Source organism: Lagopus leucura, unplaced genomic scaffold, assembly GCF_019238085.1.
Source record: "Lagopus leucura isolate 7727_CA_CO unplaced genomic scaffold, USGS_WTPT01 178-1_obj-0_obj, whole genome shotgun sequence".
NCBI lineage: Eukaryota > Metazoa > Chordata > Aves > Galliformes > Phasianidae > Lagopus > Lagopus leucura.
The window spans coordinates 21,295-46,722 of NW_024967414.1; the positions used below are offsets into that span (position 1 = coordinate 21,295).

Sequence of the window (25,428 nt, forward strand, 5' to 3'; positions counted from 1 at the left end):
TGACTCCATGACTCCATGACTCCTTGACTCCATGGCTCCATGACTCCATGGCTGCTTGATTCCATGAGTCCATAACTGTAAATCGTTGACTCCTTGACTGTATGTAATGTGCTGCAGCTGTAATACTCTCCTCCTGCTGTGAGAGCATAGAGCATCTGGCCTTGGTGGAAATAACTAAGTTCTCATTTTGATCAGTTGGGAAAGGCAACCTCTGATAGGTTTTCTTGTTTTTCTTGGTGTTTGAACACATGTTTTCAGTGCTATTACAGTCACACCTATCTTAATATTTTCATTACTTACCTCTGCTTCATCCTCGATGGCCCATTGTGAGGGCCGTGGAGCTTTGGAGACGTGTCCCAAGAGCTTGATCTGAATCTCAATGGAGTCAATGAATAAAAAACCCTCTGTACAGCTTGGAGCATGGATGTGTTTCTGCAGGAGCATCACAGTTTCAGCCAGCAATAGTGTTCATTGAGCTCCAGCACCACGTGCATCCTGCACAGGTGGGTCACATCTGCTTCTTCCCTTCTGTATAGGATGCAACCAATCTTAAATATCCCATAGAAGCATTAAGATTGGAAAAGCCCTCCGAGATCCCCATGCCCAATCCACCTCCCCATGCCCAGTGCCACAGTGCCACATCTTCACAGTTCTGGATCACCTTCAGGGATGGTGACCACCCCCACTCCTTGGCAGCCTGTGCCAGTGCATCACTGCTCTTTGGAGAAGGAATTTCACCTAATATCCAACCCGAATCACCTCTGGCACGATGTAAAGCCATTACCTCTCATCCTATCACTAGTTACCTGCGAGTTACCATGGAAATACCTCCCTAGCATCAGTACCTTATGGTGTATAGGAGCTTTTTAAGGACAGAAAGGGACTTTAGGACTGCCCCACCTGACTGCCTGTGCAGTGCTATATTTCATCTGTATGCTGACTGCATCACTTGTGTCTGGTGAAATCATCTTGCATACTGGAATTGGAATTCAAAGAGATCTTGACATATTGGTGAAACAGCCTGAAATAAATGGGAAGAGGGAAGTTCTTTACTCAGAGAGCGGTGAGGTGCTGGAACAGCTGCCCAGAGAGGCTGTGATGCCCCGTCCATCCCTGGAGGTGTTGGAGGCCAGGTTGGATGGGGCCCTGGGCAGCCTGGGCTGCTGTGAGATGGGGAGGTTGGTGGCCCTGCATTGGTGGGGGGTTGGAGCTTCGTGATCCTTGAGGTCCCTTCCAACCCAAACCATTCTCTGATGCTGTGAAGCAGTTCAGGAGAGATGGGGGTGTGACAAATAGGGAGAAATAACAGTGGTAGCTCAAAAACCAAATGTCAGTAATTATTATTGCATTGAAAAAGAAAGTATAGGAAGTAGTAATTAAAAAAAAAAAAAAACACCAAAAAAAGTAATGTATTGGCATGTATGTAGAGGAATGTGATGCATAAGGTGTATCGTCCTTACACATTAGTAAAGCCTCAGGTTAACTCTTGCTCAGGATTTGGCTTTGTATTTTGGCAGAGCTGTGGACCAAAGGAGGTCCATCAGGGAGGTGAGGAGTGCAGAAAGTGCGGTCACTAATGAGGGGGAAGGTGTTCAGTTATTGTGGGCAGGATGCAGAGCACGAAGGAGGCAGATAACTGTCTTTGCAGAGATGCAGAGGTCCATTGGGATGCTCCAGCCCATGGAGAGGAGCAGGGCTTGTGTGCTGAATAGAAGAACGTACCCAGTGTTCTGCTGGAGCAGGGCTGAGAGATGTTGTGGCCACTGAGGGTGGCAGCAGGATGTCTCCACAGTCCCTCTTTTTGAAACTAAGGGGAAAGAAAGTCCTTAGCATTCGTTCCCCGCATTGATTTTCTGCCTGCAGTGACCTTGGAGCTGCTTGTTTTTCTTTACGTTCCCCAAGGCACAGGTTGGATTAAGCAATTAAAGGTTTAATAAGAGTTGCATGGGTGTATGCGTGATGACATTTGATGGATGCTATCAGCCATCACCCACTGCTCTCCCTGCCAGCCTTTATCCCGTGCTGAGGTTGTGCTGGAGGCTGATGCCATGTTGGACCTTGTGTTTCTCCATGACCAAAGGCCGAATAACCCCTTAATGGGCTTGAAGCCTGTGTGCATAGCTGGTGGTTTGAAGTCAAAAGTCATTGCTCAGCAGTTAATAGGGTTAATATGGGACTGCTGACCCCACCCTGCCTGGCTCAAAGCCTTTGCATGGGAAACCACGCAACTTCTGTATGTGAAAATAGAGATCCGTGTTCTCCTCTCATGGAGATCAATGAGAAAAGCCCTTTTGTTGGGAAACTGCCCCTTTAACTCAGCAGAGAACCCAATGTGGCAGCCGTAGGGCAACAACGTCTCCCCATCCTTCATCCTGGCTGCAACCTAAGTTATTTTTCTTTTTAGGCAATGCAATATTTAATTATTACTTAATATAAACATTTTATGAACTGTTACGATGGGTGAATTATTTATGGAGGGGGAAAGAGTGCTTTTTCTGAGCCTTTTTGCTCTGTCAGTTGCAATAAATATCAATCCAGGATTGTGCTTAAAGCACGCATGCTGTGCCTTGGAGACGGTGCCTTTGTTTCTGGTCTCCTCTCACAATTAAGTACCTGCTTAATACACTTATCCCTTGCATGCTTTATTTCTTGATGAAGCTTGGAACAGCTCCAAAGGAAGAAGTATTTGCACATCATCTGCTCTCCAAATGCATGTTATTTGCCCAGTGGAGAGGCCGTAAACCTTTGCTGCACGCAAAGGTTGGTGCTTAGCAATAACAAATCCTCCTTCCTGTCCATTGCAGATGAGCTGTAAACGTGTGCTTTTAAGTTTTATTCCACCAGGTTTTGTTGGTTTCTGGTTTGGTTTTGCTTTAGGAAGGGGATAGCAGCACACCTTTGTAGATCTGGGTTTGCAGATGGTGCAGATCTACGAAGCTTCCCCAGCCCTCCTTGCGCTCTTCTATTTTGTGACAGCTTCAGTGCAGTCAGCATGGGACCAGTAATTGCTTTGTGCATTTATGCCAGCCCTCGTTTTGGTTAATTAGGAGGAAATGTGGCCATGCAGCCATCTGCCACGCTGCCCTTTTCCCAGATTCCCCTGAGGTCGTCCCAGTGTTTGCAGATCCAATACCATGGGACAAATCCTGTGGTGGGGAACTGGAGTCAGCGTGTCTTCCCCTCACAACCTCATCCATGCCCCAGTGATGCTGGTGGCTCCCACGCTTGCAGAGGGCATTTTTAACACATTTTCTACATTTTATCCACTTCTGTGCCTTTTGCAAGCAGGGGTAGCTCCTAAGGAGAGATGAGACCATAAGCAGCGTGGACTGAGTGTTGCTCCATTAAATATGACGTGTTTTAATAGTGTAATATCTTCAGAAATAGGCACCAAATTCTGCTTTCTGTTGCACGAAGCAAATTTGCACCTCAGTTTTGGGTCCGTTAAGGGTCGGGGTGAGGGGAATGTGGCTCAGCCCCATAGTGCTTTCCCTTAGCTCCATCATCATAGCATCCTATATCATAGGATCATAGAGTCATGGAATCATTAAGGTTGGAAAGACCAATAAGATCATCCAGTCCAACCAGCAGCCCGTACCTGTGACTGTTCTAACCCATGTCCCCAAGAGCCACATCTCCCCTTTCCTGGGATACCTTCCTGGGCAGCCTGTGCTGGTGCCCTACTGGAATGCTGAGGTCAAGACTCTCCACCAAGACTCACCTATGCATGTCATACCCATCTCTATTATGCTTCTTCCAGTTAAAAGTAATTGCAGTCTCAGAATTTTAACTCAATGGCTATGTTGCACAGAAAGGCATAAAAGAGAAAGCAGAATTCAGCCCTTTCTGTCAAACCCAGCACCTCACCGTATGTGCTGAAAAAATGATCCTGTAAAGAAATACCACAAGCTCAAACACGTGCACAAACACTGGCACAGAACAGGCACGTGGTCAGACCAAATGTAGGTTAATCTTGCACTCGTCTGCTTCATGTTGCATTACTTGTAGCTGTGTAGTTGTCACCCTGCATATGTTGTGTGCAGCTTTCCTCCCCGTGCCTGACTTCACCTGCTTGGGTTGCACGCTGGGGACATGCAGCTCATTGAGCTGTGGAGCCATTTACCCTGAAATGCACATTATACTGGAGCTGGCACCCGTGCTGCCAGCCAGTGGGCTCAGGGAGGTTCTGCTGGAACAGTTCTTGCCAAAGGATTTGTGGTGATCTCTCTGGGGAACACAACTGTGCACACAGTAGGAAGGCAATGCTGAGGCTTCATAGAATCATAGAGTGGTTGGGTTGGACCTTAGAGCTTCCCCAGCCCCAATCTGCCACTGGCTGGGTATCCCCCAGCTCAGTCTGCCCCATGGCCTTGGGGCCCTCCAGAATGGGGCACCCACAGTGCTCTGCTTGCACCCTATTAATTGCAGACGTGGCTTGTGGGAGGATGAAGTAAGGTGTCATGGATTTGAATTGCAAGAACATAAGATGCATCCATAGGTTGTTTATGCAAGACACCTGTATCATATATTATCTTTTATATTTTTACCTCTTAGACAAATACAGGATAAAATCAAATGACTTGGGAGCCTAAGCATAGGTGTGTGCTCTGCTCTCGTGTGAGACTTCAGCTTGGAGAATTTGAGATGGGGAAGTAGATCACTTTGGAGATACCTGGTTCCTCCTACACTCAGGTTTGAGTGATTTAACAGAAAACAAGAAGCTGTGCTTGCTGCACCTTGGCTACTAAGCTGGGCTGCAGACTTCTCTATCCATTGGGGATCAAGGATACATCTACTGTTGTGAATGGCTGGAGCATCAAAGGTGGAGGGCATTCTGCCAGGATATCATAGAATCATAGAATGACAGAATGGCCTGGGTTGCAAAGGAGCACAGCGCTCATCCAGCTCCAAGCCCTGCTGTGTGCAGGTCGCCAACCAGCAGCCCAGGCTGCCCACAGCCACATCCAGCCTGGCCTTGAATGCCTGCAGGGATGGATGGGGCATCCACAGCCTCCTTGGGCAACCTGTGCCACTGCCTCACCACCCTCTGCCGCCAAAACTTCCTCCTCACATCCAACCCAAACCTCCCCTGTCTCACTTTAAAACCATTCCCCTTGTCCTATCACCATTCATCCTTGCAAACTGTCAGATTAGACTGCTGCCATGCACAGTATGTAAGGAATTTGCTCCAGAGGAGGTTCAGGTTGGATATTAGGAACAGTTCCTTCGCAGAGAGCAGTGATGCAGTGGCACAGACTGCCCAGGGAGTGAGGAGCACCTCGTCCCTGGAGGCGTTCCAGAACTGTAGGGATGTGGCACTGAGGGACAAGTGAGTGGACTTGGTGGGATGGGTTGGAGTTGGGGCTGGGGAGCTTGGAAGGTCTTTTCCAACCATAATGACTGTGTGTGTCTATGAAATACATGGTATTTGGGGGTTTCATTGCTTTGGAATTTTGGCATCGTGTTACTGCTCTAGGCTGATGCAAGAAAAAAACTTGAATTCCGTTTATTCTTGGCATGAAGTTTGCCATGGGGCTTGGTTCACTGCTGTTCTACTCAGTAGTCCTTCTTCCTCAATGCTTCCTCTATGAATCATAGAAAGGGTTGAGTTGTAAAGGACCCCTAAAGGCCATTGGGTCCCAGTCCCCACAGTGAACTGGGACACCCACAGCTCCATCAGTGCTCACAGCCCCATCCCATGACCTCGGGTGTGTGCAGGGATGGGGAACCACCACCTCTCTGGGCAACGTGTGCCTCACTGCCCTTTCTGTATGCAACTCCTTCCTTATATCTAAATAAGGAAATCTAAATATCCCCTCTTTGGCTTGAAATCCCTTGTCCTATCACAGTAGGTCCTGCTAAAGAGTCTGTCCCCTTCAGATATTCAAGGGGATCCCAACCCAAGCTGTCACTTGTCCTTGCGTGGCCACACATTTTGAAATCAAGTAACTGCATCTTTCATGAAAGCTGATCAGTTTATCATAACTGAAACTGAGAACTAACTCATTCCTTCGTTTTTATGTGCACCATTGGGTCTTTGAACACCTGGTGCACAGATAGCATGTGAAGGGTATTCAGATGTAGGCATGTAGTAGCTCCTGTGGTGAGCAGCGTATGACCAAAGTCATCGGTGCAGTGGCAAGCCAATGGCTGCTTGTCTAAACTGCGTGCTGTTCCTCCTTTACCCCCTTCACCACTGGATCTATTTCTGCTCCCATGTCAGGGTGAGCAATTACCCTGTCATGCAGACGAGAAAGGCAATCAAAGTGCAACGCTAATTTTCAGCTGCATTAGAATCACAGAAAGAAGGGAAGTAATGATCCCCTAAAGGGAGGAGAAACACGCAGCGAGTCGAATAACATCGCTGCAACAGAAAGCCAGAGCTTCCATTTCATTTCCTGGCCGTCCTTTGGAAACACCCATTCTTCTGCACTGTGATTTGGGTGATCATTTCAGCAAATTCGAATACAACCTTACCTGCCATCCCCAGTACTGCCAATCTGCATCTTTTGCCTCAAGGACAAACCTTGCGATTCTGATGCAGCTGAACTGCAGCATCATTAAAGCATGGCTGGAGAAGGGCCAGGATCTCAGGAACGGGAACTGGCGTGGAGCTTACAGGGCTTCAGACAGAGCTTCCCAGATAGTCAGGATAGGGGTTTTCCCAGCAGCTCCTACTCAGGGGACCACAAGGTGAATGCACTTGGTGAGGACTCCCTCAGCAGCTCTTCATCCTGGCCCATCCTTGCTGAAAGGCCTTTGGATTCCTACCCCATCCTGCTGCTGGATCTCTGGGTGGACTGATCTTACTATGGGTTCATGAAATGCAATTACAGAATTGTAGAATCATTAAGGTTAGAAAAGACTTCTAAGACCATCTAATCCAGCTGTCTGCCAGTGTTGCCCACTGAGCACCTCCATGGGCAGTGACTCTCCCACCTCATCGTCAGCCCATTCCAGTGCCTGAATGGCAGTCTTTGGGAGAAGTTTTTCCTAATATCCAACCTGAATTGCTTTGCTTGACCCAAAAAGCTTCATTTTCCTCAACCTCAGGTAGCATATCTTGCTGAGCTAGGTTCCCTTCTTAAAATTCACACTGTAGATTCACATATAGCTTTGTCAATGTGGTCTGCCACACTGTGATTCAGGATGCTCGTATTTACATGTAAGGAGCAGCAGAAAGCCACCACGTGTAGAGTGAAGTGTTTTGCTGAACTGACACCACTCTTGCTCCAACCAGCTGGAGAATAGCCATACAGCCCACTAAGGAGGATGTCAGCAGCACTTCAGCCTGGCCCTGACCCATTTTCCAGGGGTGAACGTGACATTTACAGATGGGTTATTTCTGCAGGCTTGTTCAGAAATGCCAGGCTGTGATCACCCCAGGAACTTTTCTCAGCAGCCTTCACCACAGTGGCATTAAATTCACTGACTTCAGAGGCTGGAGCGTGTGCAGTGACAGCACAGCAGCTTCCAGAAGGTATGGCCAACATGTGGACCGTTGGTGTCACAGCTTGGTGTAGGATATGGCTGTGGTTGCCAGGATGGGTTACTGAGAGCATGCCTCATCTTCCTGTTTGAATGGAAATGGAGCTTTGGCTTTGGGTCTCCCAGTGGAATGAGGCATGTTGTGGGCAGTCACCTTTTAGACCCTTAGGAAAGCCAGCTGTTACAAAGGGAGTGTTGGAGTTGTATTGAGTTGGATTGCAAATAAGATTATTAGAAACCTGGCATTGTTTTCACATTTTCTTCCCTTTACCCCTTCCTCAGCAGAACCCATGAGCTTGTAACATCAAGGGAAATTCAGGCAGGAGCAAACTAGCAAGTCTCTGTGAGGTTATGAGGTTCCAGGGGGGTTCCTGAGGTCTCAAGGCTGTTGGGTTCCCAGGTCTCTAGATGAACATTTTGCATTTGAACAGTGGGATCTCCCGCTGTCTTTCTCCAGAGGTGATCACAGGAGTGTTGGCACACAAGTAAGTGGGCCGTGGGTGCCCAGATGTGCCCTCTGCTCTGAATTTAAGGTCCAGCTCACCCTTTTCTATCATAGCTGGACCTCTCCACATTGCTCAGTGTCCCGAGACTGATTGTTCCTTACGGAAGGTCTTGGATATCTCTATCCCAAGGCATGAGCAATGCCAGGGCTGTTAGCATTTGAGTTGGTCTTCAGCAGCTCTGTGACTCTTTTAGCTTCTTGGCCCTTTGCAACGTTCACCATCCGCTTCAGACGTATATTTGGGACATTTTGAACATGAGCAATATTTCTGCATCCTTGGAAAACCACGCTACATGGCCCTCGGGCAGTGCAATACCCATGATTTGTAGGCTGCTGATTCAAGCTGCTTTCATAAATGGATTGCAGCATGGTTCTGTTCTGCCAGAAGACTTGACTTCATCCCTTTCATTAATCATGTCTTGCTCACTGCCTGCTTCAGCCGCTGTTGGAGTTGCCCGGCTGGAGGCTCAGCACATTCCTCTCTTCTCTATCAGTGCTGTACGTGACAAGCCTTACCCAGGGATATATGGATTTTCACCCCTCCTCGGGCACCAGGAGCTTCATGACACCATTCACAGTTCCCAGCACAGCTTTACAGTAAATTATTGTGTACGAAATGATGGCGTGGGCATTAGAGGATAAAGCTGTCTTTAAGCACACACATAAGAGCTGCAGACTCGGTGCACCGGGCAGTGGGCACGGTGGGGGTGGGCTGGGGTTGGGCTGGGGGATTTCAGAGGGCTTTTCCAACCTTAAAGGTCCTATGATTCTATGAACGTGTTGCTGAAATTTCCTTTGATAACTCTAAATACTCTCAACGCCCATCTCTACAGTCAGGACTTCATTAAACCTCATCATCTGCTGCACTTTGGTGACGTTCTTTAGCTGTGTGTTTCAGAGGCTGACCAAGCTTTGTCCTTGTTTGTAGGTTTTCCACTCTTTCACTCCAATGGATATTCTTTTCCTATGTTAAAAGAAAGGAGGGAGCTGGAAAACACTTGGGAGAAATAACAGCTTCTCAAAAGCTGGAATTTGAGAGAGGCAAGATTGAGAATCCCAGAATAATGCAGTACTTAATTTGGCCAAAATGTGTATTTTTTCACTTCTTTTTCTTTAGAGGAGCATTAAAGAGAAACGTGATGTTCTGAAATATTCCTTCTGCAGCACTTTCATAGTGGTATTCATTGTCATTTCATGTCATCCTGATCAGAATGAGCCAAACAAATGGGATGGAAGAGAACTAAAGAAACTGAAGAAGTAAGTTAATGTTTGATTTTAGAGCGAATTGAGCCTTTCAGGCCAAACATTTTACAAAGGGATTTTGTTTTTCAGTGGGCTCTTTTCCATTTGGGGCTGAGCTGCCATTTTTCAGATTAAGCTGGAGATCTCCCTTTGGGGAAGTTCCCCATCTCCTTGGCCTGTGCCATTCCTTTCATACTTGCACAGTGGGAGGAGGGAATCAGTTTGGGTCAGCACCAAGGGAACTGCCATCAACAGAACTCATTCAGCATCGTGGGCTGATTTGGAGCAAATGGAACCTCTCCTTAAAGTCCTTTTTGAAGTGGTTGAACCTGACCCTGTTTCCCCTTCCATCCTCCTTCTGCTGGAAGCAACCAACCACCCAGGTGCCCTAAGATGATCTGCACCTGCTGATTTGCAAGGTGCCTTCTCATCCGGAGATGGTTAAACTCCCATCATCCCTGCTGGAGTTTTTCCTGCCGCATTTGTTTTGCAAGAGGTCATCTAATGTCTCGCAGCATCTTTTTTTGTTGGTGAGTTTAATTTCGATTTCCATTTGAGGTCAGCATTGAGTTCCTGATTGATTCTGATTATTCTTTATGAGGCTCAGAGATGGGCAGAAAATCGGGAGACCCGGAGTTTGCTGCTATTTCAGCTCAGCCCTTTCATGCTGTGCCGAGATAGCAATGCTTCAAAACTTCCTCAGCAAAATGAGGAGCAGCAAAGAAAGCAGAACTGGGCAAGTTGGGTATGGCCACACTGACAGCAGCCCAGACTCATGTCTCACCACACAGTGTGAGCAGAGGGCTTTTCTTTTAAGGTTGAGCTCTGTGCTCTTCTAGGAGTGGAGATACTAGAACCAATGGGTCACCGGTGATAGGATGAGAAGTAATGGCCATAAGTTGCTCCAGGAGAGGGTCAGGTTGGATATTAGGGAAAATTTCTTCTCCAGAGAGTGGTGATGCAGTGGCACAGCTGCACAGGGAGTGGGGTCACCATCCATGGGGGTGTTCAGAACCATGGGGATGTGGCACTGAGGGACGTGGGCAGGGGGCATTTTGGGGGTGGGTTGGGGATCTGGGAGGGCTTTTCCAACCTGTGTGATTCTATGATTCTCGCAGCAGGGAAGGATAACATTTTCAGTGCTCACTGCAGCCTGCAGCTGGAATTTGCAAGTTTCTGGCGCCCTGTGGGTAATAGGGATGTTGAATAGTCCTGAGGTGTTCCCAAAGCCTTTCTCTATGCTAGGGTAGTTTTACTGCTTCAGGAACAGCCAGTACAATACTTCAGACAACTGGCACCTCTACTAGTGCAAGAATCCAAAAGCCCAGGCTCTGAGCTGCTGCTTTCCCTCTCAGTTCTTTGTTCCTGTATGGAGCATATCAGTGTTCAAAGGATACAATCCCTGAGAGCACGGGGTCTCACAGTGTGACTGCTGGAGGAGCATGCAAAAATGCCATGCACCACTGGGACAACACCAGCTTGTGGTGACGTGGGACCACACCAGACACTGTGGATGTGATGGGGAGATCACATCAATGTGATGGGGAGACACCAGACCTGGAGAGCAGTGGGCACAGCCCCGATCTGCCAAAGCTCAGGGGGCATTGGGACACCGCTGTCAGCCACAGGGTTGGGGTCTGGGGGTGCTGTGTGGGGCTGGGGTTGGGCTCTGTGATCCCCGTGGCTCCCTTCTGATTCGGGGTATTCTGTGGTTCTGCGATTCTGGTCACAGCAACGAACCACAGTGAGATTTCTGGGCACTTACACAACCAGCACAGAATAGCCTGTGTCTGTTACAGTTGCCCAAGAGGCTGTGGATGCCCCATCCATCCCTGCAGGCATTCAAGGCCAGGCTGGATGTGGCTCTGGGCAGCCTGGGCTGCTGGTTGGCGACCTGCACACAGCAGGGGGTTGGAGCTGGATGAGCGCTGTGCTCCTTTGCAGCCCAGGCTATTCTGTGATTCTATGGCTTTATGAAGATAGGCACTGAGATCAGTGTGCTGCACTACAGCTGTAGTAGATGAGCCTTTGCTCTAGATAGCAGAAATGCAGAACTGGGCACACTCAGTGCATGAGGGTGGTCCCAGCAGAGAGCAGCTGGTGCACACCAGGCGTGGTAAGGCTCCATGACAGCATGGTCTGTGCTCTCACTTGTGCTTGCAGGGACCGGCCGTGGCGTAGTGCAGCAGTAATAAGATTGGTTGTAGCACTGCAGACACCACAGCTCAGCTCCACGCTTGATCTCCTGCTTTAGCGTTTTGGCAGCCCTTTTTCCCGTGTGTCTGTCTTGTCTGTGGAGATCTTGGGCTTTCCAGGAGCATCCGTCTCTTCCTGTGTGTTTGCACAATGCTGTGCATAATGAGGATGCCAGACGCTATGGTAACAAACACGGTCATGCTGCTTCCAAGCTTTCTGTGAGCAGCAGAATGAACAAATCCTGGCTTGTCTTCCATCCTTAAAGTCCAGCTCCTATGTGCATGGATCTGCTGCCTCCATCCTTTGTCTCTTAGCCATTTGTTGGATGCCATAAGCGATAGCTCAGGTTTACTGGTTGGCTTGTTGGTACGTGTAGGTTGGTTGACCACCTGTCTGTGGCCTGAAAATGAGTAGGAAAATGGATTTTAGCTGGCATTCCCTCAGCTGAAGAACACCATTTGGGTGTTTATTCTGTTCATTGTAATGCAGTGTATTGTAATTTTCAGCTCTGGGCTTTCTGCTGCAAGTACAATTGAAAAGATTGAACGGGTTCAGGAGTTGCTAGGAAGTGATCTGAGTGACAGACAGACTTGAACTTGGAGAAATATTGCATGATTTTCTTTCCTTTAAAAGCAATTGAAAATGTAATCTACTTATGGACCAAAAGTGGGTCTTAGAAAGAAGCTTCCTATCTTCTTTAGGAGCTGCAGCTGGACGTTATCAGTAAAACCACATTTTAATCCAGTTCTTTACAGATGTTTCCAATCCTTTTTTATCAAGCCTTTGTTTGGGAGAGGTGTTTTAACAATGGGCTGCAGAGGGATATCTGTAGATGAATGGGTGACATTTGGTGAACGGCAGCCGAGGGGACACAGATGAGCCCATTCATGTGCTTCTGTTCAGTGCAACACAGTTCCATGAAGAATAGCATCCTTCATGCAGGCAGCATCTCTGGCCCTGTTGCTCTATTATCCCAAGCACAAGAAGGGCTTAACAGTAACAGATGAGGGGGAGATGTGAAGAAATTGGGGGAAAAGATCGATGTATCTGGAATCAAAACTATGGAAGGGTGGAGAGATGGACGTGGGAATTGTTCCATAGATATAAGTGTCTAAGTGAGCCCAAGGAGCCATCCAGGTCACCCTAAGGTGGTCTCCCACCTCTGGGATAGGAAAGGTTCTCTGGGCTCTGCAGACTTTGTGTCTGTGTTAAATACAAGGGCACCCTGCAGAAGTGGTGAGTCCTTAATGTAGGCATTCCATTAATTGAAGGAGGAGCGTGCGTGTATTAAAGCTTTCCTGAGCCTTTGGCCTCAGTCCAACTGCTGACTTTTATTAAAGTAAAAGCTGAGTGTCTGTGGGACCATTTGTCAGATTTGGTTGAAGCTGATTAAGATGCTCAGAGCTGTTAAGGGAAGGACTGACTGGCAGGGACATAGTGCCCTGAAGTGGGGCTCGGTGATGCATCCTATGGGGCAGCTAAATGGCAGGGACAGGGTCTGCAACCTCCTCTTGCCTCACAGGTCACAACATTAAGAACAGAGTTTTATTCTCCAAGGAAAAACCACTCTTTTGCAGAGGGCTTCTGCCACTGCTTTTGGAGTAACTCCTGGAGCTTGTGCTGGAGTCTTCAGGACCTAAAGGGACTGTGGCTCTGGGCAGCCTGGTCTGTTGGTTGGCAACCCTGTAACAGCAGGGGGGGTTGAAGCTAGATGACCGTTGTGGTCCTTTCAATCAGGCCATCCTATCATTCTGTGATGATGCAATGTCTGCACAACCTATCTAACGCAGCCACACGCTGGGGCATCTCCATTCTCTGATGAATGGGGCTTCTCCGTCTCCGTTCTCTGATGAATGACAGTTTTTAGAGACAAAATGAAATGGTTTGCTTCAGAACCACAAAGGCGGTGGTGCTCTGTGGGGAAGAACTGAAAAACGCAAGAGAAAGATGGGGAACAGAACGTGTCCAGCAGATTCTAAAGACCTTTGAAAAATGCTCTTGTTTTTGTGTAGTTGTGTTCTCAGAAGGCTGCAGCTCTGTCCAAAGGAAGGACTAATGTGTTTTCAGTAACTCTGGAATTCACCTTCAGCTAATAAGGAAGAAGCCATAGCTCACAATACATTATAAATACTGCATTACCTCATCTGCTTGAGTTTGCATCGGGGACAGCTCTTTTATTACTCCTTCACAGAGCTGACAAAAGTTGTTGAACGTAACTTGGTGAAATATAGATGCGATGCACTTCACTGCTTACAGGGTAAGGGGTGAGCTGCAGGAAATTTTGTTTCCTCACTCTTCCCCTCTGCTTCTGGGGAAGGTTGTTGAGAAGTGTTGAGTTGCCAACAGCATGGAGCAGAACACGGGTTTTAATGTTTCTTGTCTAAATAGTTTTTTCCACCCTGTGGGGGTCAGGAGCTGTTTGCAGGTAGCTTCAGTGAGGAGGTGATGCTGTACAGCCAACAAAGCATCCGTGGTTTCAAACAGAAGTAGCTATGGGTTGTGCAGTGCCTGGGACTGGCTGATTTCTACAGATCAAATTCCATTTGGATTTTGCCTAATGTAGTGAAAGCTTAAGGGGAAAACCCTTTCCATTAGATCTTGCTGGGTTTTGTTCCCACTCCCCTTTCTTTGACTCACGAAACCTTTTCTTTCTTGATCTTCAGAAATGAGTTCAGACCTTGGATAGACGTCAAGCCCGTGAAGGCTATAAAAGCGAAGGCCCAGTACAAGCCTCCAGAGGAGAAAATGACCCACGAAACCAGTTACAGCGCTCAGTTCAAGGGGGAAACCAGTAAGCCTGCTCCAGCTGATAACAAATTCCTGGAGCGCAGAAGGATACGCACTCTCTACAGCGAACCTTACAAAGAACCTCCAAAGGTGAGGAACACAGCAGAAGGGTCCCAGGACCACCCCTGCTCCTGGTAGGACGTGTCCAACACAGTAAGGTTGGGCTGAGCACCGTTTGTGTTCGTTCCTCTTATGTGGCATCTCCATTTCTGTCCAGTGGGTGCATCCTCAGGGCTGACTTAGAGTGGTTTGGGTAGGAAGGGATGTTAAAGGTCGGCTAGTTCTGCAGCTGGGGTCTAAGGTAGGTTGATGTACTTGGGAATCAAAACTGTACGAAAGTGAGGGTAGGGTCCAAATGAACTGTATTTGGCTTTGTTATTTCCCAGGTCATTAATCCAGATGGCTTTCTCTTTTTCCCTCTAAAGCTATTGACACATCACGTTACACTTTATCCCAGGAACAACCTGGTAAGAGCCAGATCTTCATCTGCAGTTAACACAGAGAGCTCCACAGATCCTGATGTTCAGCCCTTTGTGCTTTGGTTAGATGGAGGATGTGTCAAGGAGGGCTTGGGCTGAAATCTCACCCAGTCTCTGTTCTCCAAGTAGCAGAGGATTTGCATGTAAATGGATTCAGTTTTAAGCCTGGGATCATTTTCCTTCCCAGAGTTTGTGACTGCTTGGATTCGTGAGGTCGTGGTGGGATAGCAAGGCCAGCATGGAAGAACTTAAAACTTCTGCTCCTACTTCATTTTGAAGTGATCTCTCCTACTTTAGGGGCTTTAGAAACAGATGGATGCAGGACAAGCTGTAGACTTGGCTCAGATGCCACTCAGTGTCCTGCACCCCAACCATCCCCGGGTGACTTGGATTTGTACCTGGCTCTTTGTCCTGAGCATTGTTTTTTGGCTTTCAACTGAGAAAAACAGCCCCTTTGGGGCTTGCAAAGCCCTCCTGAAGACAGAGAACTGCTCCCCTCCCTTCATGGCAGGGCATAGCTAAGATAGAATAGAATAGATAAACAACATTCACAGTGGCTCTCATCTAAATCCTGTTTTCCGCCTGTCCTTGTGTCTCTCTCTCCCTCTCTCTCTGTCTCTGTGTTGTTTGGCCTTTCACTCTCCATGCAGGTCGAAAAGCCTAGCGTAAAGCCTTCCAAACCAAAAAAGACCACAACAAGCCATAAACCCTTGAAAAAGGCCAAAGACAAGCAGATTGCATCTGGACGGGCTGCCAAGAAAAAGAGCGCCGAGACCTCCAACACAGCAAAGCCAGAGGACAAGGAGAAAAGTAAAGAGATGAACAATAAACTGGCTGAGGCAAAAGAGTAAATGTCACTGCACTTTCCTTTCTTTCTCTTTTTTCTTTTCCTCCTTCCTTTCCTTTTCTCTTTTCTTTTTTTTTTTTTTCTTTTCCTTTGATTAAATAAAGGCCACAAAATTAATTAGAGGCTTCTAATCTGCTTTTTGTTCTGATTGTATTAGAAGCTTTTCTGTTTTATTTCCAAGGAGGATTAGCGAATCCTTGTTTCTGAGGTCAGGTTGTTCTGCTTTGCCTGCACAACACGGCTCTGCACAGAGTGAGGATGAGCGCAGGAAGGATGTGGGAATGCGTGAGGATTGCAGGAGATGGAGGTGATGGGTCAGCCATTGTGTCCAACAGCCTGTCCTGTCCTTGGTCCTTCAGTGTGCTGCCAGGGGGCTGTGCTTTCATCCCATGAAGCCCTTTTTGGGATTAGGCTTGGTCATCTCCCACTGGTGTCAGCAGGCCTTCGAACGTGGAGAGGACCAAAGTTCATACGCAGTGCTGTGGTTTGCCATCAGTCCATTAGAGGTGGTGGTGTGGCCAAGAGCCACTTCTCCTGGTGACACCAGTTGGAGTTTTGCTCCAGCAATGGGGAAGGAGATCCCATTGCACATAAAGGGCCAAATCATCCCCTGGCGTAGCTGTGATAGATGTTGTTGCATCAGGGCAACTTTGCTCATCAGAACCACTTGAAGGCCTCGATACAAGATAGGAGTGAGGGAAGGCGTTGAGGTCACTTGGGGACGTCCCGAGTGCGTGGCTGCTCAGACCAGGTTATCTGCAGGCAGTTCTTCCCAATTGTTTCCCTTAGGATGTGCATCTTTTTTATTGTCTCTGGTTTGAGTTGAATCTTGGTCTGTTTTCTTTACTCCTGCAGTGCCAGTAGACAGAGCTAGATTCCAGAACAAGGTTTCGTTTGCAAATGTGACTTTCCAAGGGGTAGAAAGGAATGACTCTCCTAGGTTGGCTGGAGCCAACAGACTCTGTTATTTGGACTCTGGCTGTTGAAGCTCATGCTGGCTTGTAAGCACCCTACCAGGACCATAAGCCAGTTGCTGGGATCCTCAGAGTGCCTTCAAGCAGGATCTCAGGTTTTCAGTGCTATTTACTGTTCCCAGCAAGACTACTCTGGGAGCTACAAGCAGAGTGGGACCTTTTGTTAGTGAGTACGAAGTAGGCCAGCACTCACATGTTGAGGAGATCGGGCAGATTTCCACATGCTGGTGGGCCAGACTGGCATAGCACACTCCAGAATTTGGGTCATAGAGCCAGTGGGAGCCGGGTGAGGTATGGCCCCAATCCAAATTTGCTGCGTAACTCTTGGAATCTGGTCTTAAATATATCAGGATTAGCTGTGATCTGATCAAACTGAGCTGTGAAACTCTCCCGTAGCAACTGCACAGAGAGGGTGCAAGTCAAGATAAAGGGTCCTTCCTTATTTTTGCAGTTCTCTGTTTCCATCCTAAGACGCAGAAACTTTCAGAGAGCAGACAATTGGGAAGAACAAAGAGAGATGGGAGGTGGGACAGGGGGGCGATAGAAGAGGAATTTCAGAATTGTGTTGCTGTAGAGATGTTGGAGTGAGGAAAGTCTTGCTGCTAGGATATTTTAGAGACGTGAAACTATCTAATAGGAAAAGAGGTGGGCTGAGAGGGTGAAGAATCTCAGCTTTGGAATCTCACCCCGTTAGAATTGGATCTTTTGGAAACATGTATGAGTGATGGGCTATGAGGCTGAAGAAAGTTTCGGAAGAGGAGATAAGCTCTGTGATATACAGATAGTGACATTTGCTGGCCTTAGTAATGAATAAATGCCAAGTTCAGTGTATTGTGTGATGTGTCCTGTTTGCCTTGCGCTAACAGCCTAAAGCTTTGAGTATAAGTAAGTGTAGTGTTCTGAATTCAGTGGTGTATTTCCAAGCTTAGCTGTGTTAGAACTGTGTGCTATGAGCTAGTCAGGTTGTGTATGTGGAAAATATATATTCATATATAGAAATATATATATTTAAGCCTCCGATATTTAGGAGGAAACCAGGGAAATCCTCCAGGAAGTAAAACTGTGGAAATCTTTGCGAATGTAATGCATTTTTGATGTGCATGCTCCATGGAGACGCTGACCTGTCCATAGTGGCCATTGCTTTTCTGAGTGCTCAGAATCCCCCGCAGCACTGCTGGAGTGCAAAGCTCAGCTCTGCCTGCGGAGCAGCTCAGCAAAAGGCTTGCATCGAGCTTGCAGAGGGGAGTGCTGTCCCCAGCTCTTCCCACCCCAGCACACGAGGGACAGCTGGCCAGAGGAGCCTGAGCTTCCAGGACTCTGTGTGATTTCTTGGCATTTAGATGCTCCAGCTATCTTCACACTCTACAGTAAAGTCCATTCTTGTCTCAGGATATAGCAACAGCTGTGAAGATGACGTGTCACAGCAGGCAGAAAATGTCAGGAAGGCATGTAGACAGTTATCAACAGCCCGCCACGCCATAAGAAAAGACCATGCAAAACCATTCTTGGAATTATTTTTTGGCCCTAAGTTTCACATTTGAAGAGATAGTGCAGTTACCACCACTCCGATTTGAATTCAGTGGTAATTTATCCCTTGATTCGACGGGAACCAAATTTGGCCCAAAAGATGTCAGTAAGAGCCACGCTCAGACCATCTACACCAAGCAAATCCACAGTCTGGATCGACTACTCCAGGTCTTCAGGATTGCTTCCTTGCCATGAGCAGCATCCATCGTGGTGTTTGCATTAAAAACGCACAGAGAGCGGTCAGAAAATGGCCTCGCATTTCCTTAATGCATGATGGTTTGGGTGGCATCCATCTACAAAGCTAGATGTGAAGGGTTAGCCAGCCAAAGCTCCTTCACTGGAGACACCTTCCAAGAGCCATTGATCTGCTTTGGGCACCTCTTTGGGTGGGATGAATGACCCTAGGAAGGTTTCCATTTTTGCAGAATTAAAATGAGAAACTCTCAGGGCCTCCATCTCCAATAGCCACAAAATAGAGCTATAAATTCTGGCCTTTGCTCCATCCGCACCAGGTCTTCAGCATACATCTGAGCACACAGTTTTAGTACGTTTGATGCCAGGAACAGCAGCAGTCGGGCCTCAGGCTGAAATCCCACACTGCTCAACCTTCCACTGACTTTACACCCATCCGACCCGCTCAGGTTTATCAGAAGAGAGACCAAATCTCTGCCGTTTCAAGTTCACTTGGGACTCTGAGCTTGTCAATCCCACTGGGAAAGTGCTCTGCTGTTCTGTGTTTGCAGCTACCACGATGCTGATTCTGTTTCACCGCTAACTTGTAATATGTTTTGCTTTCCTTGTAAAAAGAAAAAAAAAAACCAAGTATGTCGTGCTTTCTACCCTGTGAAAGTTCCTATGCTGTCGGTTGCTTGCTTTCTCATTTTCACTGTATTGTACTGTTACTCCTTTCTGCAAAATGGTGCTAATTGCTTACCGAGCTCCTGTTTTCTGACTGCTTTGCACACCGATCACCTGCTTCTTCATTTGCAACGCGTCTGCTGTGAAAACATGGCTCCCATGAATTCCACAAACTCTTGCCTCTTGGAGGCAGATAGGAAGTGTCTAATTAATATTTTGTGGCCTGGGTTTGGTTGCATATCACGGGTTGTCTCTTGTAACGTGTGAAGCACTCCTCTTCGTGGTGCTTTTTCATTCTTGCTGTTCGTATGAGAATGACACACACACTCACACACACACACACACACACACAAATTAATGTATAGCCAATTGATTGTGACGTGCTTGTGATCTTTGCTTGCTCAAAGGGTTTTTTTTCCAATGATAAATAAATGCTAAAGACGAATACCACCTCCTTGATCTTGTTTTCTCGATAAGAAGCACAGTTAAGTGGAATACCCTTCCAATCATAATCAGATTTGTGTTGCTAGAGCTGCCACTTCCATGCCTGCCGTAGGGACAACTGAGCTGTTGCGGCCTGGCTCCCTTTAGAGGGCTGCTACCCTCAGCCTAGGCTGACCCGAGAGCTAAGCGTTTGCAAAGGTGAAGATGGACAGTGAAGTCGTGTGGACGGAGCAGGTAGTTTGCTTTCATTTTCTCTGTACCCATGGCGTGTCGAGCAGAGGGTTTATTTGGTGAGTGCCACGCATGCAGGCTTGTGTCCGCGTTGCATTGCATCAGGGAGCAGGAAACACCAAGAGCTGGAGGGAGGGGAGATGCTGTGGCCCCGTGGGTTTTAATGACTTGCCTTTTCCCGACTGCCTGCAACTTTTGCTTGTGCCCCAGACCGCCTGAAGGACCCACAAGAAGTCGGAGGGCTGTGAGTCCTTGCTGAAAGGAGATGGGAAATGCTTGGGTTGAGCCCTTTCAGCATATGGCCAGGCACTTGGCAGCATCTGTGGAAATGCAGAGCGCCGATTGATGTACAAATGGCAATGCTGACTATATGAGAAAGTGTTGATTAAGAGGAAAAGAGGGCTGAGGGTGCAGCTTGGTTTCAGATGGTGAAGTCTGCTCTTAGTTTCATCTGTTTTTTTTCTTTACCCTTAAGCTCCTACCTGCAGTTCTTATTTTTAGCCATATTTTCTCTTTCAGTGGATATTCAAGTAACATCCCTGCTCACCTGGGAATAATTGTCTGCTTTGGGGCTGTCTCTTGAAATCTCTCCTCCAGCATTACACTTCTGTCTTCCATGGAGCACCAACTCTCTACTGCATTTCTGTTTCTGGGTGCTATTTTCCATCTCTCTCTGGTTTACAAGTCACTTTCTGACTTTATTCTACCCATATGACTACATGCTGTTTTCTGATGTCGTGCTGTATCAACATGCCTTCCCTCTCCCTTCTCCACCAGCTTCATCTGCTCATCTATCATGCATACCTACATGAGTTCTGGAGTGTTTCAGTCGAGCTGTAGGTCCTGGGATTCATCGTTTCACCCCTCCATAGCTGGAATTGGAGAAAACATTCACTGTTAAAGACTGGTCATTGATGGGGCTTGTCTGTAAATGCCAAAACATGTTTCCACCAAGATGCAAAGGTAGAGTGTGGATATGTGATCCACCTGGTCCCTGCCAGCCACCCACAATCAGTACTGTAAAATGTGCCCTCGCTGCCCTGTTGCTCGCTGAGCTTGCTCATCATCACAGAGCCTGCACCTGGAGGGCAGGATGCTTTGCTAGGAGACGAGGACTGATAGGGTTGATGACGGGCCTGGAGACCTGTTCTTCAGTCATCCCTGTCTGCATCCACTGCTGCCGTCTAACTCATTAATCTTTGCCAGGTCATTAATGACTGGCACTGCCCACCAATTTCTAAAGGCTGTTAGAAGAGTGGCATCACTAGAAAGTGCTGGAAATGAGTTACTAAAAATTTGGCTGAGGTCAAAGGATGAGTAGAGAGAGTTTCATCTGCTGACGTGTCAGCCCTTACACCAAAACAGCCTCTTGTATCCTTTGGATTTCGGGTTTATTTAGAGCTGTGCCACTGCAGGGACCTTTTAGGAAGATGTGTCTGCCGCAGTTGGTACCTCTGGGCATCCAGGGAATAATCACCAATCCCAACAGCACATCAACACGAAATGAAGAGGAGAAGTAAAGAAAGGAATTCCCTGGTATGACTATGAAGATGTCACCATGTTCAGCTCTAAGAACGTCTCTAAGATCTCTTGCATTGTTGCAAAATACTGTGATGTGCAGACACCGACTTCAGCTCTCTTGGTAAGTTTGATCCCCTCGGAGTTTTAACAGCCTACTTCCATTTGCTCTTATTCACATGAGCCTTCTGGGTGGGAAGTGATTCCACTAATGTGACTGGGTCTGCTCCCAAGCTCAGCTGCTGGCTGTGAGGGCCACACAGCTCTAAGCACTTCAAGGCTGGACATTTTCTGTGGAATGGGGAGATTGCTTGTGACCAGTGTTATTTTCTGTTGCAGGATACCCTGGAAACAGTTCCCTAATCAGGGCTGTCGTGTGGAGATGTGAGCCCAAGGATACAAAGAAAGCCTGTTAATGGATGGAAGGCATCTTCATGCTCATTAAAACGCCAGTTCTCCCTGCAGGATGTCTGCTCCACAGAAACCAACGGCGTGGACCAGCTGCCAAAAAAATGATGGATGAGGAGCAGTGACAGACCTCAGGGGCGTGTGAGAGCGCAGAGGCATCATAACCGTTCCCTCAATGTCGTTTATTGAGTGAGAGATGGAGAAGGGGGAACATTTCCAAACTTCTCTTATTGTCATCAGCCCACCTCCTTCCCTCCCGTAACCTGAGCCATGCTGCAATCCCCAGCCCCTCTGAAGAACCCGTATTTCTTCCCATATTCCTTTGGGAGTCAGAGACCTACATGCCCTTCTTATCTCTGAGGTCTGGGTCCCAGCCAAGGGTGGGGAGCATCTTCCATAGGACACAGTAGAGAGGAGCTCATCATACAGCGGCAATCAGGTCTGCCCCAGTTAACCAAGCAGCTCCCAGGAGCACTTGATGGTGCCAGTACCCAGTGGACAAGATAATCTATCCTGAAAGCAGTCCCTGGTTGTGGGTCTGACCTGCTCTGAGCCTGGTTCAGGATTTTGTACCCAACTGAGAACCAATTTGGCTGTGGCCACCTTGTACTCCAAAAGATTTGTCAGCTGTGACACAACCAGCAGGCACCTTTAATGGGTTAGTGCTTTGGGGCAGTGGGTGTCCAATCCAGTGCTTCTTTGAAGCTCTGGAACGGGCTGCCCAGGGAAGTGGTGGAGTCTCTACCCTTGGAGGTGTTTAAAAGATGTGTAGATGTGGTGCTTGGGGTCAGGGTTTGGTGGTGGATGGCAGTGCTGGATTAATGACTGCAACCGATGACCTTAGAGGTCTTTTCCAACCTTAATGATTCCATGATTCTATTTTTCCTTCATCTTTTCACTGTCTGTCCCACAACAGCTTCCCCAACCCTTTTCTTTCTCCCATTTCCAGATCCTATCTCCTCCAGGGCTTTCTAAATACCCAGCTTCACCAGGAACCTTCTCCTTCCATCGTCCCCAAGTTATTGTTGTCTCATGCTTGATCTCGTCTCTCTTGCTCTGTAAGCCTTTTTCTTTGCTGTACTGTGCAGTAACGTGCTCTGCTTGGAATAAACAATACCTCACCGACCGACTGCCCTTTCTCATTTCTTGGTGTGGCTTCAGTGGCTGTGTCTGCAGTGCATTTTGTCTGTCCTTGTGGCCAGTTCAGCAGTTGGTCTCGCTACCGCAGCTCTGTACCTGTAGTCTTTTGGGATGGCTCTGCTCATCTTGTTGTGCTGTGGTACCTTTTTTTAAAAAATTATTATTTTACAGCCTCAGTGACAAGTTTTGCTGTCTATTTGGGAGCCCATCGTGTTCAGGGCACCATGACTTCCTGTCTTTTGCAGTTTTGGTGCATCTGAGAAGAGTTTGACTTTTCTCCAGTGCTGTGCAGAGATGTCCTGGGCTGGCAGGTGACACAACAAATGCAACCTAGGAAAACAAGGGAGAAGTCTTGTAGCTTGGTAGCAGAAGAAGAATATTTTTTTTCTGTAGCTCAGGAGAAGCTGGTGTGAAAGGAAATGTTTCTCAGCACAATACAGAAAACAGTGAGCAGAAGTGGAAAGCTAAGCAGATATCGCTCTCAGGGGAAGAAAGAGAAGCTGGCTGAGAAGCAGGAGATGTTTCAGAGATGGATGCGCAGGAGGCTTCTTGAGGACCAGAAGATGCCCTGAACATCAGCTCCTTCCGTCCCAGACTAGGGTTGGATCCATGGTCTCTTCAGCCTGTGAGTACAGCAGGAGCACAATTGAAGCCTGGAGATTTTGTCGAGGATAAGTGAGCCCTGCAGCTGGGTTGGGCTTGACTTCCCCAAGCCCTGGGGATTTTGGTGTAGATACAGAACAGGCACAGAAGGAAAAAAGGTCACTTGTGCTCTTCCATGTCTGCACACTACTTCTGTACTTTCATGGTGCCTCCCCTGCCTCCAGGCTTCTACTTGTGACTACAGAAGTGAACCAAGTTCTGGAACAATCTTCTAGGTTAGATCTGGATCCATCTGAAATTGTTCATTTGCTTGCTTTAACTTAGAGCTTCATCTCCCACTACCTGGAGCTGTGGCCCTTTCCAAGGAATGTAGCTGAGACCATTATTGAGTACAATGCTATGGCTGTTTCCCAAGACAAGGAAGACTTATTTCTGTCTCTGTTATCACAGAAAGCAAACTTTGTTGAACAAGATGCAGTAAAGCATTCAGAAGAAGCAATTTTCCACGTTCTCTGACCTCATTGTCAAGACGTTTGTCAAGGAGCTGATGAATTCTTATCTTCCAGGCACCACGAATGCTGTTCTACTGGACAAAGGCCCTAACTAGAAGGTCAGTTATCTGGGAAAGAGGAGACAGATTTCTCTTAATTCTTTGCAAAAAATATCCCTTCCACATCAGACTTCAACATATGTGCCTGGAGCTGTGCTGCTGTTTGTGAGCCACCAGTAGATGATCTCTTCTACTTGCTCTTGAAAGCAACTTCTGATTTTTCATGTGCCTGGAGCTGAGCTCTGTTGGATTACATGATCTTCCTACTCATTTCCTATTTTAATGATTCTGTGATTCTGTATGGGCTGATTACAGCTACCAAATAGTTGAAATGCTTTGAGTTAAAATAATTTTGCAGATGTGGATTAACATCATCTCCAGCCCTGTTTTGATATGAGGTTACCAAAATGCAAAGTCTAAAATCTAGGGAGCAGGTCCTCCACTTGCCACTGACGGCCCTCATTGGTGTAAGGGTCTTCAGACTGTTCCCTCACTTGGCTGAGCCAAAGATCAATTGCAAATGTTGCTGCCTGTGTGCTAAGATTTATTGTATTTCATTATCAAGTTTCTTTTCAACCCACCGATTTGCATCGTCCCACTGCGCTCTTCCTAATATTGGTATCCAGGGCTGGATTCTCTCCTCCTGGTGAGAGGCTGTGCAGTGCTGTGTTGTCTTTGAGTGCCAGTTCCCAGGGAAATTAATGTAATTTCCTCCCCCTGCTATATTCCTTCCAGTTTAAAGCAGGTTCTGAATGAACTTTGCAATCATACGATTATGTGCATTCAGTGCAAACAAAGAAGAAGGTGGGGGCTGGGGATGGGGCACAGTCTCCTTCTCTTCCACTTACGTGGCTGAAGAATGCACAAAGTCATTGGAAATAGGCCAAGAGATGACAATGGAGCAGTAACCACCCTGCAGACATGCACAGCGTGCACCAGCTTTCCTGGCTGCTTCTGAGAAGGGGGAATTCTCAGATATGTTGGGCAGGGTTGAACACTAAGCAAAGGCAAGAGTTGGGATTAATCTGGCACTGAGCTGCTGCAGCCTGGAGCATCACATGAGCACGGGCACAAGAAGACCTGAGCTCTGGCCTCACTGGGCTGTCATCACTGACTAGACCATCATCATTGACCATCACTGACTAGACGTGGATACCTGCTTTGTTCCTGGGAACCTGGAACAGCTGCTGGCAGCTTTGGGTCTGCCCATACCTTTGGACGTGTTGACTGCTGGAGAGGATATGCAGGCTTTGGACAGCTTTCCAAAGAGCTGCCCTGAATTTTTCCCTAATCCTTTCCTTTAGGGTGCTGGGCTTACCTGATTCCCAGTTATGGGAACCTGTAGGCTGGAAAGACTTGGTAACAACAGTCCTACACAAGCTGTCTCCAAACAGTGCCCACTGGTCACACTGGGAAAAGGCAATGCTGGCCTCTGCCAACAGCATCTGGCTACAGAAGTCTCTGCAGTGTAAGCACGAGGGGCAGGATGAGGGTGAGTATTGGAGTGAGAGCTGCTCTGCAGGATCTCTCCATGCTGTGCAGCCCCATGAGCTCACACAGGCACGTTGGTCTCACATCTGGGTTGCTGGTCTTGTTGGCCAAGGAGATGATCACTGTTCTCTTGGCCCTGG

The 25,428-nt window shown here is 47.6% G+C and overlaps 1 protein-coding gene across 1 annotated transcript in view; it reads left to right on the plus strand.

Moving 5' to 3' along the window:
* MAP6 (microtubule associated protein 6) overlaps positions 1 to 25,428 on the plus strand; it is a 36,381-nt gene that overhangs the window by 9,713 nt on the left and 1,240 nt on the right. Inside the window, exons 2-3 of the mRNA XM_042893813.1 lie at positions 14,095 to 14,308; positions 15,348 to 15,544. Coding sequence (XP_042749747.1) covers positions 14,095 to 14,308; positions 15,348 to 15,544 — 411 coding nt within the window. The remainder of the gene's footprint in view (positions 1 to 14,094; positions 14,309 to 15,347; positions 15,545 to 25,428) is intronic.